The following is a 20,824-nucleotide window of genomic DNA, read 5'->3' as shown; positions in this document are numbered from 1 at the left end:
CAGAATGTTGATACTGACATGTAGTTTTTTTTAGGAAGATTGCATTGAATTTCAATGTTATGTGATTTTATGTATTCTTGTACAAAGTAATTGGATATAAATCAAGTCCAGAGGGACCGTACCGTACCGTAAGCAGAGGTTGACGATGAGGAAATTAGTTTAATTTATTTTTCTCTTTGCGGTGTCATCTGATTCCTGCTTCTCCCACATTAAAACTTCACAAAATCACTGATCTCTGACAACCAATAGCATGCACTTGTTTTAATTATTCGAATGGATGAGTGGAGCTACATAGCAACACAATTAGACCCAACCGAGTCATGAGAACAAAAAGACAATTACTTGACATATTGGAAAGAATTTACAAAGTAACAGAGCTATTTCGTCTTAAACAAAGTGCACAGTAGCAGAATACCTGGCCACCGCGACTGGCCCAAAATTAAGGAAATCTTTGACTATGTACAGACTATGACCATAGCCTTGCTATTGAGAACCAAGTTCCAAAAATAAGCTTCACTTCCTAACCGCCTGCCAAATGTATGACCATATTAGATACGCATATTTCCCTCATTACACAGACCCACAGAGAATTTGAAAACAAATCCAATTTTGATAAACTCCCATATCTATTGGGTGAAATACCACAGTGTGCAATCACAGCAGCAAGATTTGTGACTTGTTGTCACAAGAAAAGCGCAACCAGTGAAGAACAAACGCCATTGTAAATACAACCTATATTTGTTTATTTGTTTTCCCTTTTGTACATGAACTATTTGCACATCATTACAACACTATATGGACGTATGACATTTGAAATGTCTTTATTCTTTTGGAATGTTTGTGAGTGTAATGTTTACTGTTCATTTTTTTTATTCTTTATTTCACTTTTGATAATTATTTATTTCACATACTTTGGCAAGTCAATAAAGCCCCTTAAATTGATATTGGTGACAACTTTACTCACGGGGGAAATTAGTATTTGTGTGTTAGATCCAATTATTTTGTCAACATCAATCATTGCTATTGAACTGTAATAACAGGTTTATTTCTATAGCCTGGCTGAAGCGACCCACGTGGTGCACAGCGAGGGAGTGCTGTGCCCCACTTGTATTCAAAACAGATAGGAAACAATTAGTTGGACTTGTTGGGAAATGACTAAGGTTACCATTAAAAATCAAATAGTAAATGCAGCATCTTGAAAGCGGTTAGATGTGTGTGGGGGAGGTTGTTCTGTCTGTCTGTACACGCTGGTCTTCCTCAACCCTCCCTTCTCTGTTTGTGACACCAATCTTTCCTCTATATTTGTATGTCTTCTCGTCAATTAAATGACAATTTAAGGGATTTATTGGCATGGGAAACATATGTTAACATTGCCAAAGCAAGTAAGTAGATAATAAACAAAAGCGAAATAAACAATAACAATTAACAGTAAACATTACACTCACAGAAGTTCCAAAATAATAAAGACATTTCAAATGGCATGTCTATATACGGTGTTGTAACGGTGTATAAATAGTTAAAGTACAAAAGGATCTCTACCTGTCCCTCTGTTAACTGATCTGTTTCTTCCACAAATGATTGCAGAGTCGTCATAAAACCTCTAGGGGACTGAGGTATTGACCTATCTAGAACGACCACTGACCCATAAAATGTAGAAACGTTATTCTATGCTTATTTCCTCCCAGGACTGTATTGTATTGATTTGTTTGGGATATGTCATTTTCTTTCCAAACCACAGCCTTTTGCAGGGTCAGGTTCTATCTTCAGAAATGTATCATATTCATGGTTAAATTCTGTCCTTCTGCAGGGGAAAGGTCTAAATATTAATGTGGTTGTCGGAAGCCTTTATTTAAAAAAATGTAGGTAACATTTATTTATCCAGAAAGTCCCATTAAGGTCAGAAGACATTTTAATAGCGGTACCTCTAGGGATTGATTAGTCATCACTTACAGTGCCTTCAGAAAGTATTCACACCCCTTGACTTTTTCCACATTTTGTTACAGACTGAATTTAAAATGTATTAAATTGAGATTGTGTCACTGGCCAACACACTATACCCCATAATGTCAAAGTGGTATTATTTTTTTGAATATTTTACATATTAATAAAAAATTAAAAGCTGAGTCAATAAGTATTCAACTCACTCTGTGCAACATGATTTTTGAATGACTACCTCATCTCTGTGCCCCACACATACAGTATAATTATCTGTAAGGTCCCTGTTGAGCAGTGAATTTCAAACACAGATTCAACCACAAAGACCAGGGAGGTTTTCCAATGCTTCACAAAGAACTGGTAGATGTGTGGGAAAAAAGCTGCCATTGAATATCTCTTTGAGCATGGGGAAGTTATTAATTACACTTTGGTGAAGTTATTAATTACACTTTGTATCAATACACACAGTCACTACAAAGATACAAGCGTCCTTCCTAACTCAGTTGGGGGAGAGTAAGGAAACCGCTCAGAGAAACCGCTCAAATCCAACACAACACATCCTTTGACCACCACTCTTCATATTTGCAAGCATGGTGGTGGCTGCATCATTATGGATATGCTTGTCATCGGCAAGGACTAGGGAGTTTATAGGGGAAAAATAAACGGAATACAGCTATAAGCACAGGCGGAAACCTAGTTCAGTCTGCTTTCTAACAGACACTGGGAGATAACATCACCTTCAGCAGGAAATACATTTAGCCAATGTATTCATTAATAAATGTAGCTATTAGATAGTTAATCCAGAGATTCTTACCTTTACCTTCGGCAGTCTTGTCCACATCATCATGGCATTTGTAGTTCTTTATGATAGCCACATTAGCAGCTAATTAGGGAGGGGGGGGGGTAAATACAGGCATATTGATTGAAGTAACCTTGTCCAATATATTTATACTGTTATTAAAACAGCATGCCAGGGTAAGTCTACACGAAACACAGCCCTTATTTGAAGTGTTTCTGAAATCCCCTATGGGAGAAATGAATGGAACCATTTCCTTGTGTGACTGCTAGGTTTTATGGGTATTATGACTCTATAGCCCACATCAGCGTTTCCCAAACTCGGGACCCCAGGGGGTGCACCTTTTGGGTTTTTCCCTAACACTACACAGCACATTCAAATAATCATAACTTGATGATTAGTTGATTATTTGAATCCGCTGTGTAGTTCTAGGGTAAAAACCAAACTGTGCACACCTTGGGTTCCCAAGGACCGAGTTTGAGAAACCCTGTCCTAAATGATGATGATTATATTATTATTTGTTAAATGGCAGCCAAGCATCGATTATCATGTCCCCAGAATAAGCCCCTCGATATTTATTGGAAAGGAACATCAATCTTGCACTTTCACCACCCTGTGAAGTTCATCATAAATTATTGCATCTGTAGCCTAATAAACTGCATGGTTTCCTGAGTCGTAGTGGGAGGACCACACAACATGTCATCATCGCATGACTCCAAGTTTACTTGGATATTATGGTTATAATATCAATATTTGCACATAAAAGCGTTTCCACCGACATTTCTCGCGTAATTCATTTTACCGACACAAAAAGATCCCACCTTGTCTAGCGTATTTTATTTTGTCAACATGTGGAATGGTTACCGATTTTTTATATATATATATATATGAATCCAATTCTCAACGGAATGCTGGTATATCTCACATGCACTAAAATACCCACTTGGCTAAATGATCTTGGAGTGATCAAAGCCTTACAGAAACACTGAGGTAGAGAAGCTTGAAGGGTTGTGAGAGTCCATGAAGGAAGGCTTCGTTAATGTAATCTAAGATCCCTTCTCTCTCTCATGTCTCTGTCAAAACCATTACAGACAATCAGTAATTCACAGGAGGTTGGAGGCACCTTAATGTGGCGGGGGGGCTATAAGTGTATCCGTCAACCTTCAAAGAACCAAAATGGTTTTTAAGTCAAACTTTTACAATTTATCCAGGGATCTTTCATGTTGTGTGGAGACACATCAGGCCTCAGTAACTGCAGATGGTAGGAGATTGATTTTGGTGCCAGGGCTCTGTGGCCACCCACCACCAATCATGCGTCAGCAGTGGTAGGTGACCACAGATCAGGGTTCGGGCCGTCTCAGCAGTACCATTTTTAATCTGGAAATCAGGCTCCATGTCCCGGCCACCAGCGGGGCCCCATCCCACCCTGCCAAGGAGCCAACTCGACTCATAATGGTGCCAGTCAGCAGGGAGCGATCCGTCTGCCAAAAGACATGTGTCACAGCCTTGACTAGAGAAAGGATGAATGGAGATATCAATCTATACCATCTATGGAGGCAAATGAAATGGACTTGGAATAATAACTAGGAATATAAAATATGATGGTCCTACAATTCTCTAATTTAACAATTATGGAAGCAATTTGAATGGACTTGGACAAATAACTACAGAATTATAGTCATACAATGTAGCTTTGTAATTGAACTACTACATAATGGTTTTTATAATTGGCACGATTTAAGTTTTGGATACAGCTCATTTCGTTGACATGGAATTGAATGTTGATGGATGAGTTCTACTTCATAGGACTTGAGGGTAAATTAAATATATTCGAGTTTTTAAACAGGGTCTATACATTGTATACATTAATCATTTTGGGTCACTATATAAAGACAACTAGCCTATTATGCACAATCGAATGAGATGCACATTATTTTGTACAGATGAAAACAACATCAAATAGCCTGTTTGAAATTGGATTCAGTGAAGCCAAGTCCCAAAAAATCATTAGGTATAGGACATGCTCAACATTTACATTGACCGTTTGATTCTTCAACAATCCTAGAATCATGGGCCGTTTTTAAAGCGGCAACACACTCCATAATACAGACAACACTACACGTCATATTTAAAAGAGCAACACTCTAATCTGTTCCTTGCATTTATGGCAAATATCTCCATTTGCATTGGAGGTTGCGTTGAAAAAGGGACAGATTTTCACAGAATATCTCATTTTGAACTGTATGATGAACGCTTTCCAGTCCATTGGAGAAATAACTGTGACCTTCACCCTGTAACCAGGTAGTTGTCTCTGTCAATCAGTCGAAAACAGTCTCACACGCAGTCACAGAGGACAGGCTCTTGCTCTTGGTTAATGTATCGCCTAAATTGGCGTACTTTCTCGATGCGCCCATCTCTGCGCTGCGATTCACTGATTGCGCCCTGCTATATGGCACGACTTTGGGCACTGAGATGCCGCCCATAGGCATGGAGGACTGCTGTGGCAACAGACTACACACTGACGACAGTTTCAGTCGGTAGCTTTTCCTGAACCGTTTCGCAGACCTGTGCAAGTTCCCCACGAAACAATAACAGAGCGGGTTGAGAGCGGAGTTGGTCAGACCCAACCATAGCGCAAATGGTCTCCCGTGAAGAATCCACTCGTGGTTGACCTGGTTCACATCATCCACATTCTTTAAAGATGCAGTCATGTTCAAGTCTAACCATATGTCCACTACATACAGAGGTAGCCAGGACAGTGTGAAAAGCACAACTAGTGACAGCACCATCTTGGCTATCCTTTTACGCACTTTGAGGCGGGACAGTGATAGCTTAACGCCAAATGTATTTGAATCTTGCGTCCGTTTGTCGTCGGTGCCCCACAGCTTCCAGCCGGTCAGCACGCTTATAACCAGGTTAAACAACACCGGAAAGCCGTAGAGAGAGCAAAAGAGCAGGAAGCTATATCTCTGTTTCAGTTTGACTTCGTTCCAGCTCTCCACACACACAGTGACGGTGATGTCCAGCAGCGACAGAGTCTGGGTGGTATTCATGAAGAGGAGCGGAATGCACAACCCCGACGACACGCTCCACACCACACAGATCATACACAGTATCCGCCGCCCGGTAAAAAAAGAACGGGCGTGGAGAGGATTGTGCACGCTGTAGTAGCGGTTCAGACTGATCACAGCCAGGCTCAGGACGCTCGCAGACACCGATACCGCTTGAACGAACGGCACGGTGCGGCACAGAAACTCACCGAACACCCAGGCGTTGTAGACCTGGAGTCCCAGGTTAACTGGCATGCACACACACACCACCATCATGTCACACACCGCCAAGTTTACCAGCAGTCTGCGGGTCGCCGACACTCCCGCCAGACCCGTCCTCTTTCGGGTGAGGACCAGGAGAGCCATAATGTTCCCTCCAAGCCCCGTGAGGAAGGACAGGGAGTACATAACCACCAACACGATGGTGCTCGGTTCGTGTCCCGAAAATAAGAACAATTCCGGGTAGGGGTTGTTATCCTCCTGTAAACTCCAGTTGTTGTGCTCATGTTGAGGTCCCAAAAGTGAAAGATTTGTTGAAAATGAATGTCCAAAATTGGAGTAAAAATTCGTTAGATTCATCTCTCGCTTGTTCTCACATCGTTTGCGCTGTGTGCAGTGTCCAATTCAGATACGCACACAGGTGAGACCCAGAGAGATGCTCTGCGCTCCGCCCCTGTTCTAGTTGTGAGATTGGGATTACACTAGAGTTAGTTGTCGCCTTGCCGAAAGAGATCATAATAGTCCAATGCCCAGGCATTTAACAGAAAAACAGTATACACATTTCACCACCGAAGTGCGGTCCTCTTCGATAATACTCGACTGGAGCGCGCGCAGAATGTTCATTCGGACCCTGCCCAATGCCATATTTATCTGTGTGACTAGAGGAAGCAGGAGCTGCACTGTCCCGCGCTCGTACTCATACCTGGCCTCCTCTTTGTCCTCGTTCCCTCTCCTACATCTGACAGGAATGGATAGATGACAGCTAACTCTTTTGACAGGATCAATTGATCTTACTTAAGCTACTGAATCTGATCAGTGAACGGAAAGTGAGTGTAAGAGGGCAGATGAGATCTCTCTCTCTCTCTCTCTCTCTCTCTCTCTCTCTCTCTCTCTCTCTCTCTCTCTCTCTCACCTGTGCTGTGTGAAGTAGGGTTGCTGTTGCTGTGGCAAAACATATATAGCCATCTGCAACACCAGTCTGTAGGCCTACTTAATTAAGTGTATAGAGATTATGTTAGCGAGAGACTGTGTTCTCCTCATGCCCAAACCTTGCTCTGACAATCAGTGCCATGCTCAAAGTGCCAGGTCACATTTTCAGAGCATGCACAGATCAGCTGGCAGGTATTTTCACAGTCATTGTCAATCTTGTCCTAGTCTGTCATCTCCACGTGTTTTAAAATGATAACCATTAGTCCTGTTCAGTGTTTTGAAAAGCTGGTTATTGCACACCTCAACTCCATCCTCCCAGTCACCCTAGACCCACTCCAAATTGCATACAGCCCCAACAGATTCAATCATGCACACTCACATGACTCTAAACACTCACACACACTGACACTCCAACACACACATAACATGCACACACACTCACATACAATCTTCATTTACGCTGCTGCTACTCTGTTTATCATACATCCTGATGCCTAGTCACCTTACCCCTATACCTATCTACCTATATCCCTGCATTCTAAATATGGTATTGGAACTGACCCTGGAACTGACCCTGTATATGGCTTCTTACTTTCTCGTGTTTTTCTTAATTTTTATTTTAATTCCTCTTCTGTTTTTTGTTCTACCCTGTTATTTTCAGTACTACATTGATATTGATTACTGCATTATTGGCTTTAGAGCATGAAAGGCATTTCATTGTACTTGTGCACTTGACATTAAAACTTGTTAAAGAACGCCAATCCTCCTCTAGTCTCCTTTCATCTTGACATTTAAATGTCACTTGCAGCACTCTGCCCTAAAGGTTTTGATTAATGCAATTCAATGCAAGTTAATCTTTCATGACTGTAAAGCATAGAAAAATAATTGTGTTATATGCAAATGCAAGTGGGGCCACGGAAAGACTTGTCAGTCTACTCATTTAGAATCCACAAGGGTCCTCTTTGTGTGACGCTTTTCACCCGTGGTGGAGTCTTGTTTAGCGCTTTTCGTACAGTTGTGGTGTCTCTCAGATCTTTGGGCACCATCTGATAGACACACAATTGTTACCACAGATTATATTGAGTATCCATTTTACCTGGGCCTTGTCCCATAGACGGGTTGCCTGACAACGTCACAAAAATGATGTGCACTGGGCCATTTACTTATATACACATGTATTTGATGGTACAGAAGGCTATGTGTTATGATTCTGAATGGTCAGATAGCTAGCAACAATGACAAGAAGCTGCCATGTTTCAGCTAGTTGTATCTTGTTCTTGAAACCATGTTTTGTTATAAGATGTTTTTACTTATGTCATGTCTATGCTAATGTGGCAAAAAAAACTCACTAGCTAGCTAACCAACACCTGTAAGGTTGTATTTGAGACACAAGTGTAAATGTAAATGTATTTCTGTTTTCAATAAACATTTGAAACGGCCAAAATACCAGCAACAGTGTGTGAAAACCTTGTGAAGACTTACAGAAAACGTTTGACCTCTGTCATTGCCAACAAAGGGTATATAACAAAGTATTGAGAAACTTTTGTTATTGACCAAATACTTATTTTCCACCATAATTTGCAAATAAATTCATAAAAAATCCTACAATGTGATTTTCTGGTTGTTCTTTTCTCATTTTGTCTGTCATAGTTGAAGTGGACCTATGATGAAAATTACAGGCCTCTCTCATACTTTTAAGAGAACTTGCACAATTGGTGGCTGACTAAATACTTTTTTGCCCCAGTGTATATACTGTAGTTCGCCTACAACATATAGACTATTGGCTTATCTGTTTTGGATCATATAGGCATTCTACAGATTCAAAATGGTCCTAGAAATGTTTATTTAAATTATGAAAGCATGGTCTCTCTTAGCAACCATTACATTCGTAACACACAAAAAAGCAATAATAATTAAAAAAATGCACAACACAGTGGAATTTTAAGTGGCCAATTACCTGTGCTTGAACTGTACTTGAGCATTTGTAATGGCTATTCCTGTTCAATGAAAAACAACTTCAGTGGGTGAATGGTTAATAAAAATGCCACTCTAGCATGACGAAGGACCTGACACGAGACAGCCGATGTGAGAGGGTCAGAATAACACAATAGAACTCACCATTAGTGACCTGGCCTTAATCCCTGTGTGTACTGTATGTCAACCCACTCATTGTGACATCATCAGCCTGTGCTGGTGAGGTGTTACTACACGCTGAACAAAACTATAAACGCAAAATGTTTCATGAGCTGAAATAAAAGATCACACAAATTTTCCATACGCACAAAAAGCTTATTCCTCTCAAATGTTGTGCACAAATTTGTTTACATCCCTGTTAGTGAGCATTTCTCCTTTGCCAAGATAAGACATCCACCTGACAGGTGTGGCATATCAAGAAGCTGATTAAGCGTGATCATTGCACAGGTGCACCATGTGCTGGGGACAATAAAAGGCCACTCTAAAATGTGCAGTTTTGTCAAACAACACAATGCCACAGCTGTCTCAAGTTTTGAGGGAGTGTGCAATTGGCATGCTGACTGCAGGAATGTCCACCAGAGCTGTTGCCAGAGAATTGAATCTTAATTTCTCTACCACAAGCCACTTCCAGCGTCGTTTTAGAGAATTTGTCAGTTGTCCAACCGGCCTCACAACCGCAGACATGGGTATGGCGTCATGTGGGCGAGCGGTTTGCTCATGCCAATGTTGTGAACAGAGTGCCCCATGGTGGAGGTGGGGTTATGGTATGGACAGGCATAAGCTAGGGACAACGAACACAATTGCATTTTATCAATGGCAATTTGTATGCACAGGGCAATGTGAAAATTGATCGTTTTTTATAAGATAAGTTTAATGCTAGCTAGCAACTTACCTTGGCTCCTTGCAGCCACAAGGTCCGTAAGACACTGCACTCGCATAACGGGTGGTCAGCCTGCCAGGCAGTTTCCTCGTGAGTTGCAATGTAATCTGCCGTAATCAGCGTCCAAAAAGGCAGATTACCAATTGTTATGAAAACTTGAAATCGGTCCTAATTAATATGTTATAGTTGAGATTCTTCAAAGTAGCCACCCTTTGCCTTGGCATTCTCTCAAACATAAGTTAGTCACCTGGAATGCATTTAAATCAACATGTGTGCCTTGTTTAAAGGTCATTTGTGGAATTTCTTTCCTTCTTAATGCGTTTGAGCCCATCAGTTGTGTTGTGACAAGATAGGGGAGATATACAGAAGATAGCCCTATTTGGTAAAATAGCAAGTCCATTTTATGGCAAGAACAGCTCAAATAAGCAAAGAGAAATAACAGTCCATTATTACTTTAAGACATGAAGTTATGTTTCTTCAAGTGTAGTCGCAAAAACCATCAAGTTCTATGATAAAACTGGCTCTCATGAGGACCACCACAGGAAAGGAAGACCCAGAATTATCTCTGCTGCAGAGGTTAAGTTCATTAGAGTTCCCAGCCTCAGAAATTGCAGCTCAAATAAATGCTTCAGTGAGTTCAAGTAACAGACACATCTCAACATTAACTGTTCAGAGGAGACTGCGTGAATCAGGCCTTCATGGTCGAATTGCATGGCTACCACAGCATTCTGCATGGCTACCACAGCATGGCTACCACCGCATGGCTACCAGCAGCGATACGTCATCCCATCCGGTTTGCGCTTAGTGGGGCTATAATTTGTTTTTCAACAGGACAATGCCCCAACCCACCTACAGGCTGTGTAAGGGCTATTTGACCAAGAAGGAGAGTTATGGAGTGATCCATCAGATGATCTGGCCTCCACAATCACCCAGCCTCAACCCAATTGAAATCGTTTGTGATGAGTTGGACCGCAGAGTGAAGGGAAAGCAGCCAACAACTCCTTCAAGACTGTTGGAAAAAAATTCCAGGTGAAGCCGGTTGAGAGAATGCCAAGCGTGTGCCAAGCTGCCATCAAGGCAAAGGGTGCCTACTTTGAAGAATAAAAAAAATAAACACGTTTAGATTTATTTACCACTTTATTAGTTACTACTTGATTCCATATGTGTTATTTCGTCATGTTGATGTCTTCACTATTATACTGCAATGTAGAAAATAGTCAAAATAAAGAAAAAATGTGTAAGGAGTAGGTGTGTCCAAACTTTTGACTGGTACTGTATATATATACACTCATACACTCAGGTTGGAGTCATTAAAACTCATTTTTCAATCACTCCACAAATTTCTTGTTAACAAACTATAGTTTTAGCAAGTTGGTTAGGACATCTACTTTGTGCATGACACAAGTAATTTTTCCAACAATTGCAAATAGACAGATTATTTCACTTATAATTCACTGTATCACAATTCCAGTGGGTCTGAAGATTACATACACTAAGTTGACTGTGCCTTTAAACAGCTTGGAAAATTCCAGAAAATGATGTCATGGCTTTAGAAGATTCTGATAGGCTAATTGACATCATATGAGTCAATTGGTGGTGTACCTGTGGATGTATTTCAAGGCCTACCTTCAAACTCAGTGCCTCTGCTTGACATCATTGGAAAATTCTAATAAATCAGCCAAGACCTCAGCAAAAAAATGGTAGACCTCCTCAAGTCTGGTTCATCCTTGGGAGCAATTTCCAAACACCTGAAGGTACCACGTTCATCTGTACAAACAATAGTACACAAGTATAAACACCATGGGACCACGCAGCCGATGGCATCATGAGGCAGGAAACTTATGTGGATATAGTGAAGCAACATCTCAAGACATCAGTTAGGAAGTTAAAGCTTGGTCGCAAATGGGTCTTCCAAATGGACATCGCCCCCAAGCACACTTACAAAGTTGTGGCAAAATGGCTTAAGGACAACAAAGTCAAGGTATTGTAGTGACCATCACAAAGCCCTGACCTCAATCCTATGGAAAATTTGTGGGCAGAACTGAAAAGGTGTGTGGGAGCAAGGAGGCCTACAAACCTGACTCAATTACACCAGCTCTGTCAGGAGGAATGGGCCAAAATGCACCTAACTTATTGTGGGAAGCTTGTGGAAGGCTACCCAAAAACCTCTGACCCACTGGGAATGTGACAAAATAAATAAAGCTGAAATAAATCATTCTCTCTTCTATTATTCTGACATTTTACGTTCTTAAAATAAAGTGGTGATCCTAACTAACCTAAGACAGGGAATTCTTACTAGGATTAAATGTCAGGAATTGTGAAAAACTTAAAATGTATTTGGTTAAGGTGTATGTAAACTTCTGACTTCAACTGTATATATATATATATATATATGTAGTATATAAACTCAGCAAAAAAATAAACGTTGTTTTTCAGGACACTGTCTTTCAAAGATAATTAGTAAAAATCCAAATAACTTCACAGATCTTCATTGTAAAGGGTTTAAACACGGTTTCCCATGCTTGTTCAATAAACCATAAACAATTAATGAACATGCACCTGTGGAACGGTCGTTAAGACACTAACAGCTTACAGACGGGAGGCAATTAAGGTCACAGTTATGAAAACTTAGGACACTAAAGAGGCCTTTCTACTGACTCTGAAAAACACTAAAAGAAAGATGCCCAGGGTCCCTGCTCATCTGTGTGAACATGCCTTAGGCATGCTGCAAGGAGGCATGAGGACTGCAGATGTAGCCAGGGCAATAATTGCAATGTCCGTACGGTGAAACACCTAAGACAGTGCTACAGGGAGACCGGATGGACAGCTGTTTGTCCTCGCAGTGGCAGACCACGTGTAACAACATCTGCACAGGATCGGTACATCCGAACATAACACCTGCGGGACAGGTACAGGATGGCAACAACAACTGCCCGAGTTACACCAGGAACGCACAATCCCTCCATCAGTAGTCAGACTGTACGCGATACAGAGAGAGAGAGAGGTTGGACTGAGGGCTTGTAGGCCTGTTGTAAGGCAGGTCCTCACCAGACATCACCGGCAACAACCTCACCTATATGCACAAACCCACCGTCGCTGGACCAGACAGGACTGGCAAAAAGCGCTCTTCACTTACGAGTCGCGGTTTTGTCTCACCAGGGGTGATGGTCGGATTCGCGTTTGTTGTCGAAGGAATGAGCATTACACCGAGGCCTGTACTCTGGAGCGGGATCGATTTGGAGGTGGAGGGTCCGTCATGTGTCACAGCATCATCAGACTGAGCTTGTTGTCATTGCAGGCCATCTCAATGCTGTGCGTTACAGGGAAGACATCCTCCTCCCTCATGTGGTACCCTTTCTTCAGGCTCATCCTGACCCTCCAGCATGACAATGCCACCAGACATACTGTTCGTTCTGTGCGTGATTTCCTGCAAGACAAGAATGTCAGTGTTCTGCCATGGCCAGCAAAGAGCCCGGAGAGTGGAGGTAACACAGCAAGAACTGGCAAATCTGGTGCAGTCCATGAGGAGGAGATGCACTGCAGTACTTAATGCAGCTGGTGGCCACACCAGATACTGACTGTTGATTTTGACCCCCCTTTTGTTCAGGGACACATTATTCAATTTCTGTTAGTCACATGTCTGTGGAACTTGTTCAGTTCATGTCTCAGTTGTTCAATCTCATTATGTTCATACAAATATGTACACGTTAAGTTTGCTGAAAATAAACGCAGGTGACAGTGAGAGGACATTTTTTTTTGCTGAGTTTATATATAAACTGTGTGTATGTGTATATGATTCTTGAAAAAGATAATTTATACAGATGTAGGATCTAAATTTGATCAGTCCTTTGTTGATAAAAAAAATGGAGATGCAACTTTGTAGTCTATTTGAGGATTAAAAAGGCTTCCACTCTGAAATATGAGACTTGATTTTCCCTTTTTTGTACGGGTTGAAAAATGTATCAACCTGTACAAAAATGTCCATTAATTATAATTCACATAATTTACTGTAGCAAACTAGCTCAAATTAAGATCCTACAACTGTCCTATCCCTTCAGAACCCAAAATATAAGCTTGTTTTGTAAATGTAAACAAACATTGTATACCCTCAAAAAATGCTTAGAGCTATAATTGTGATATATTGGATGGTCATGATTTGCATCCATAGCTCTGTCTATGCATTTGACTGGTTATATTTCTCCAGGTCCATCCCTCAGCTTTTTATTTCAACAGAGGCAGGGACATGGCTTTGTTTTTCTTTCAGTTAAGGATTGGCCCTTTAAATGATTGGCTTGCAGATTTTACAAACACATGGGAATCTATTCAATCAAATCAAATATTGTTTCTAACAGCCCTAGACTGAGAATTATGTCAACTCTGTCTCTAGACACAACCTGAATTACAAATCTCCATTTCAAATGCCAAGGGGCTCAATATAGCCAAACACTTGCTGTTCAGTGAAATGCCACTCAGACTTTGAATATCACTTTCTTTGAATCAGTATAATCTTAAAAGACAATATGGACACAATATAACTTTCAACTTTCACAATAATAGCAACAACAAATACTGTCTGCCTGTGATAGAGATTAGAAGCCACAAGATGTCTTCAGTTTCAGACAGAGATAGCTAAAAATAAAGCATGAGAGAGAGGAAGATATTTCAAATGAGAGAGGGAGAGAGAGAAAGAGGGAGAGCGCAGGTGAACCTTTGAGGACTGTGTTGAATGTCTGATCAACAACTCCAACCATGTCCTTTCATTGCTTCGCTTCTTTGAAAAACTCTGAAAACATTCCACATGATTTGGTCTGTTGAATAGTAAAAGGTTTAGTCTGTAGACTTATACTAAACCTTTCATCAGAGCAAACAATATGGAAGGATTTCTGAGTTATAAGCACCTAAAATGTCAGACCAGGAAAAACTCACTGTCCTCATTGATATAGCTTTATTCAGGAACTGGAGTTTTTACTGGTTTGGTGACATGGTCAGAAGAAAAAAAACTCCAGTCCCTAGTTATGACCAAAGATGGGCAAAGCTACATCTAAAAGTATCTTGTTACAAATACAAAATACCTGACAGACCAAATGATTCAAATAAAAGAATAGATATTTTTACTAAGTATTGCATTTAGATAAAATACAGGTATTTTAAGTATTTTGTATTTTCAAAATACATTTGCAAGTAGAGGCCTTAACTACAACAACATTCTCAGTAACGGAAACAAAAATAAATGTAATTGCTAAGACGGTGATGTTTTTAATTATTATTTTTTTTAAATCAACCTTAGTTGAATGACCTAACTGTGAGTCACTCTGGAGAAGAGCCTCTACTATATGACCAAATTGTAAATGTACATGTTAAAAATAACAAGTGGCCTTGTTTTGGGGCAGATATAGAATAATGCCCAGCGTGCCTTGTAATTGTTCATATTTACGTTGACATTTTGGTCATTTAGCTGATGCTCTTATCACACCATGATGCCATCAGACTTCTGATACCAATGCAGGGTGAAAGGAGGCCACCAAATTGTGAACTGTAAAAAAAATGCTATAGAAAAGTATTTTGAGTTTTGAAAATATAAATGACAAATCTCAAATATCTTGTTACAAAAAACACTTTCAAAGAATGCCCTTATCCGCTCCATTCCTCTGCTTCTCCTGTACTCTCCTTTCTTTCCACGTGAGGGGACAGATGTGTACAGTACATCCAGCCCAGGCAATATTGGTTTACGCTGGAGAGGGGGAGGTGTGAGAGAGGGTGTGAAAAGAGGAATTAGGAATATCCCATGTACTGTACTTACTGCTAGGTGCTAATGGTTAACATAATGTGATAGGGATGAAATGAGGAGGAGGGAGAGAGAAAGAGAGAGAGAGAGAGAGAGAGAGAGAGAGAGAGAGAGAGAGAGAGAGAGAGAGAGAGAGAGAGAGAGAGAGAGAGAGAGAGAGAGAGGACATTGTCGTCATTGTATGTTTTGAATGAAAGGAAACTGAAGGACAGATATTCAACCCACATACTTTTATTCTTTAGTATATCTAAGCAATTTCTAACAATAGCAGAGGACATTTTGACAAAAAGACCACAATAAAAAATTACACAATTAGGGTAGCAACATTCTGGGAACTTTCAATAAATTACCTGGTTTTCCAGAAATCCTGGTTGGAGGATACATTTCCTGCTTATTCCCTCCTGACTACAGGAATCATCAAACTGGGATTTCGGGAATACTGGGAAATGTATTGAAAGTTCCCAGAATTTTGCAACCCTAGACACAATAACGACTAAATACTGAGATTAGTGAAATGGCTGTCTGACAATGGTTTGGGCTACATCTTCAAAACCCCCAGGAACTCATCGCAACTGAACATTATGACTCTCCTACAGCAATCACTGTGTTAATCCTCAGCCCCTCATGGGTCTCATCTCCTGTAAAGGAGTGGGTCAGGGGCAGACTGGCACTAGAAATCGGCCCTGGCATTTCTAACAAACCGGACCATTTTTTTCTTTGAGGCCCCATACCGGTCCAAAAATGTTTTCTCAAAGCCCCCACACAAGCATATTTTTTCCTTGTGGCTCCCATTATCAGCAAGATAATTGTTATCGTGCAACAAAATATGGACCAGCCTATCTGGCATTTACTCGAAATGCCAGATGGCCAGTCTCCAGTCTGCCCCTGGAGTCGGTACATGCATGGACAGACAGACGGAAGGACAGAAGGTTTCCTCCCCTTCAGAGAAGTGAAGAGAGTCAGAGGCAGAATGACTCTTAGGAGAGCTTTGCAAGAGCCTCCTCCTCGCCTACATACACACAAAGGAATTTACTAGTTCATGAAATATATGAATAAACATATGGATAACAATGAAATGAAAGGATTCAATTTGTCATGGGATGAATTTGTGCATGAGTTTCAATCTGTCCAGCTCCTCCCTGGAAACATCTGACGAAAAAAACTCTTTAATTCATGACATTTTTATTGCACATTTCTTATAAAAGGTCCTTGTGTTATAATGTGAGGCTCATCATATGAAATGGGAATTCTGCATCATGATCAGGCCAGCTGAAATAATTATATGTAATCTTCCACAACTAATAGAGAAAATACAGGTTTCCCTTGAGTTTCTCTCAGTGGAACTAAAAAATCAGCTTCCACAAGAACGTTAATACATGCTTCTGAGTTTGTTGTGTCGCCTGCAGGATTTACCAGCTCAATTTCATAGAACTTAAACGATACAGGCGTCTAGGCGAGTGTGTATACAGAGGCAGCTTCAGCACACATTATTAACTGTCAGAAGGTAGACCAGGGACAGGCTAGAGTTTACTGGGAATCAGACATATTCCAGGAAGTGTGGTATCTTCATTTCCTACTTCATAAATCTTTACTTGTACCTCTACTTCCCAAAGATACACAGACAAAAACAAAAGTTCTCTCTCTCTCTCTCTCTCTCTCTCTCTCTCTCTCTCTCTCTCTCTCTCTCTCTCTCTCTCTCTCTCTCTCTCTCTCTCTCTCTCTCTCTCTCTCTCTCTCTCTCTCTCTCTCCTTCTGACAGAAGTGGATGAGTTAGAATTACGCTCATGGATGCAAACCACCTTAATTCATTTTCCACTTGCTCTAAAAAGCCACTTGGAGGGTTAATTTACGGAGGGAAAGGAGGGAAAGGAGGGAAAGGAGGAAGAGGGGAAGGAAGGGGGATGAGAAAGAGAGAGAGAGACAAAAATAATGGTGTTCCAAAAAAGGTCCAGTTGCCAGGACCACAAATACAAAATCCATCTAGACACTGTTGCCCTAGAACACACAAAAAACTATACATACCTCGGCCTAAACATCAGCGCCACAGGTAACTTTCACAAAGCTCTGAACGATCTGAGAGACAAGGCAAGAAGGGCCTTCAATGCCATCAAACGGAACATAAAATTCGACATACCAATTAGGATCTGGCTAAAAATACTTGAATTAGTTAAATAACCTATTGCCCTTTATGGTTGTGAGGTCAGGAAGTGATTCCCAAACCTTCCATAACAAAGCCAACACCTACAGAAAAATGTACCTGGAGGCTCTTGCCCCTTAAGCAAGCTGGTCCTGGGGCTCTGCTTACAAACACACCCCACAGAGCCCTAAGACAGCAACACAATTAGACCCAACCAAATCATGAGAAATCAAAAAGAGAATTACCTGTCACATTGGAAAGAATTAACAAAAAAAACGGAGCAAACTAGAATGCTATTTGGCCCTAAACAGAGAGTACACAGTGGCAGAATACCTGACCAGTGTGACTGACCCACTCACATATTTCCCTCAGATTACACAGACCCACAAGAATTTGAAAACAAACCTAATTTGGATAAACTCCCCACATCTGTTGGGTGAAAAACCCCCGTGTGTCATTAGCACAGCAAGATTTGTGACCTGTTGCCACAAGAAAAGGGCAACCAGTGAAGAACAAACACCATTGTAAATACAAACCAAAGGTATGTTTTTTATCTTCCCTTTTGTAGTTGAACTATTTGCACATAATACAACATTTGAAATGTCTTTATTCTTTTAGAACGTTTGTGAGTGTACTGTTTACTGTTAATTTTTATTGTGTTAATTTCACTTTTGTTTATTATCTACTTCACTTGCGTTGGCAATGTAAATACATGTTTGCCATGCCAATAAAGCCCTGAATTGAGAGAGAGGTCATTTTTAGAACAAAGGACAAGGCTCTATGGAGTCAAGTGGTGCTTTTTTTCACTCAAAGGGGAAAAGTAATTTCTCTCTAGCTCTTGGAGATGTGTCTCTTGTCAAATTCCCCTTTAGGCTTTGTGGCTATAGAGGACAACCTGTGTCTTGGCATGGAGGAAGATATTTTCAGAGAGCCCTTAAGCCGTGCCTTTTACAGCAAGGACAAATGGAAGGAACGAGAGAAGTTGATGAAGACACACAGGATTCTGGAAGAAGATGGAGAGGATGGAAGACACACAGTAAATTCCCCAGTGTTAAAATAAAACTGAAAGTGTGGACCTATATAGACAGTGTTGAATTTGCACATTTCCAAGAATGCTTTGCCTTATGAGTGAATTGTAACATTAGCTCCCATGACTGAATTTGTTAGTTGCACACATCCATTTTCAGTCCTATGGACTTCACCAAGTGCAATCCTAAATGAATATGTTATTGTTAAAATGTGATTATCTAACACAATACAATATGTATTTCATACGGCCTTATTTTGAGGGCTTTCAATCTAAAAAATACTGGGTTGTTTGGGTGACCCAACTGCTGGGTTGCAGGCATTGGGTGACTTAGTTGGGTTGTAGAAAAATAAGTAAATAAACAGTTGGTTTGTTGATGCTGGGTTATTGAGATATGACCCAGTGGGTCAGATCAGAAGACTGGAGGCTTAGCTTAGTAGGGGCGTGGCTTTCAGGAAGTTATTTTTGGCCAGCCTTGAGAGTAAATGTCATTCCAATTCATCTGTGCTGTTGAATTGTTATCCCATGTTATGGTTGAACACTGACACTTTCTTAGCTTTAATGAAGCTTACAGAAGTGTATGAATGTGATATCCCCAATGGGATAGTAACCACTTTGTTGCAATATGTAAATTATATTTTTTAATTACGTAACGTGAAATAATATTAAAGGAAAATGTTTAATTGCAGAGTTCAAACTTAACATGATCAACAGGAATGATATTTACTCTCACACACAGCCAAAAATAATTATCTAAAAGCCACACCTCCTGAAAATAACCTATGGGGTAGTAGGTTTTAAGTTCCTCCGGCGTACACATCACGGACAAACTGAATTGGTCCACCCACACTGCAGCGCCTCTTCAACCTCAGGAGGCTGAAGAAATTCGGCTTGTCACCAAAAGCACTCACAAACTTCTACAGATGCACAATCGAGAGCATCCTATCGGGCTGCATCACCACCTGGTACGGCAACTGCTCCGCCCACAACCGTAAGGCTCTCCAGAGGGTAGTGAGGTCTGCACAACGCATCACCGGGGGCAAACTACCTGCCCTCCAGGACCCCTACACCACCCGATGTCACAGGAAGGCCATAAAGATCATCAAGGACAACAACCACCCGAGCCACTGCCTGTTCACCCCGCTATCATCCAGAAGGCGAGGTCAGTACAGGTGCATCAAAGCAGGGACCGAGAGACTGAAAAGCAGCTTCTATCTCAAGGCTATCAGACTGTTAAACAGCCACCACTAACATTGAGTGGCTGCTGCCAACATACTGACTCAACTCCAGCTCACTTTAATAATGGGAATTTATGGAAATTGATGTAAAAATGTATCACTAGCCACTTTAAACAATGACACTTAATATAATGGTTACATACCCTACATTACTCATCTCATATGTATATGTATATACTGTACTCTATCATCTACTGCATCTTGCCATCTTTATGTTATACATGTATCACTAGCCACTTTAAACTATGCCACTTTTATGTTTACATACCCTACATTACTCATCTCACATGTATATACTGTACTCGATACCATCTACTGCATCTTGCCTATGCCATTCTGTACCATCATTCATTCATATATCTTTATGTACATATTCTTTATCCCTTTACACTTGTGTGTATAAGGTAGTAGTTGTGGAATTGTTAGGTTAGATTACTTGTTGGTTATTACTGTATTGTCGAAACTAGAAGCACAAGCATTTCGCTACACTCGCATTAACATCTGCTAACCATGTGTATGTGACAAATTAAATTTTATTTGGTTTATTTGATTTGGGGGATTACATTAAAAAAGACCCAGCTGCTTGGTCAACCCACAAGGAAAGTGATTTTTTTTAAACATGTGGGGTTATCCAAACAACGTGTCTGACTTGCAAAGTGATGTGTAAATCCAGTCCGAGTGGGGATATCCAACTTTCTGAATTTTTTAATCATCTGCAACCTGCATTCAGATTGACTGCCAGGGTTGGGAAGACTGCAATATGAGACTACCTAAACATCTAACTGGAACAACTATTTCAGTAACAGGTGCAATAAATACAAGTAACATATTGGATAAGTTTAGAAAATGAATG

The 20,824-nt window shown here is 40.6% G+C and overlaps 1 protein-coding gene across 1 annotated transcript; it reads right to left on the bottom strand.

Annotated features, from left to right (window-relative positions):
• Nucleotides 1-5,049: 5,049 nt before the first annotated feature.
• LOC118357709 (gastrin/cholecystokinin type B receptor) lies at nt 5,050-6,189 on the bottom strand. The gene has a single exon (XM_035735071.1). The coding sequence runs from the start codon at nt 6,187-6,189 to the stop codon at nt 5,050-5,052; it is 1,140 nt and encodes a 379-aa protein (XP_035590964.1).
• Nucleotides 6,190-20,824: the final 14,635 nt, after the last annotated feature.

Source organism: Oncorhynchus keta, chromosome 24, assembly GCF_023373465.1.
Source record: "Oncorhynchus keta strain PuntledgeMale-10-30-2019 chromosome 24, Oket_V2, whole genome shotgun sequence".
In the NCBI taxonomy this organism is placed as follows: domain Eukaryota; kingdom Metazoa; phylum Chordata; class Actinopteri; order Salmoniformes; family Salmonidae; genus Oncorhynchus; species Oncorhynchus keta.
This window is presented reverse-complemented; position numbering and strand designations above follow the sequence as displayed.

Bases quoted from the DNA above. Each gene is read 5' to 3' on its own strand.
- LOC118357709 (XM_035735071.1), bottom strand. From the start codon at position 6,189: ATGTACTCCCTGTCCTTCCTCACGGGGCTTGGAGGGAACATTATGGCT.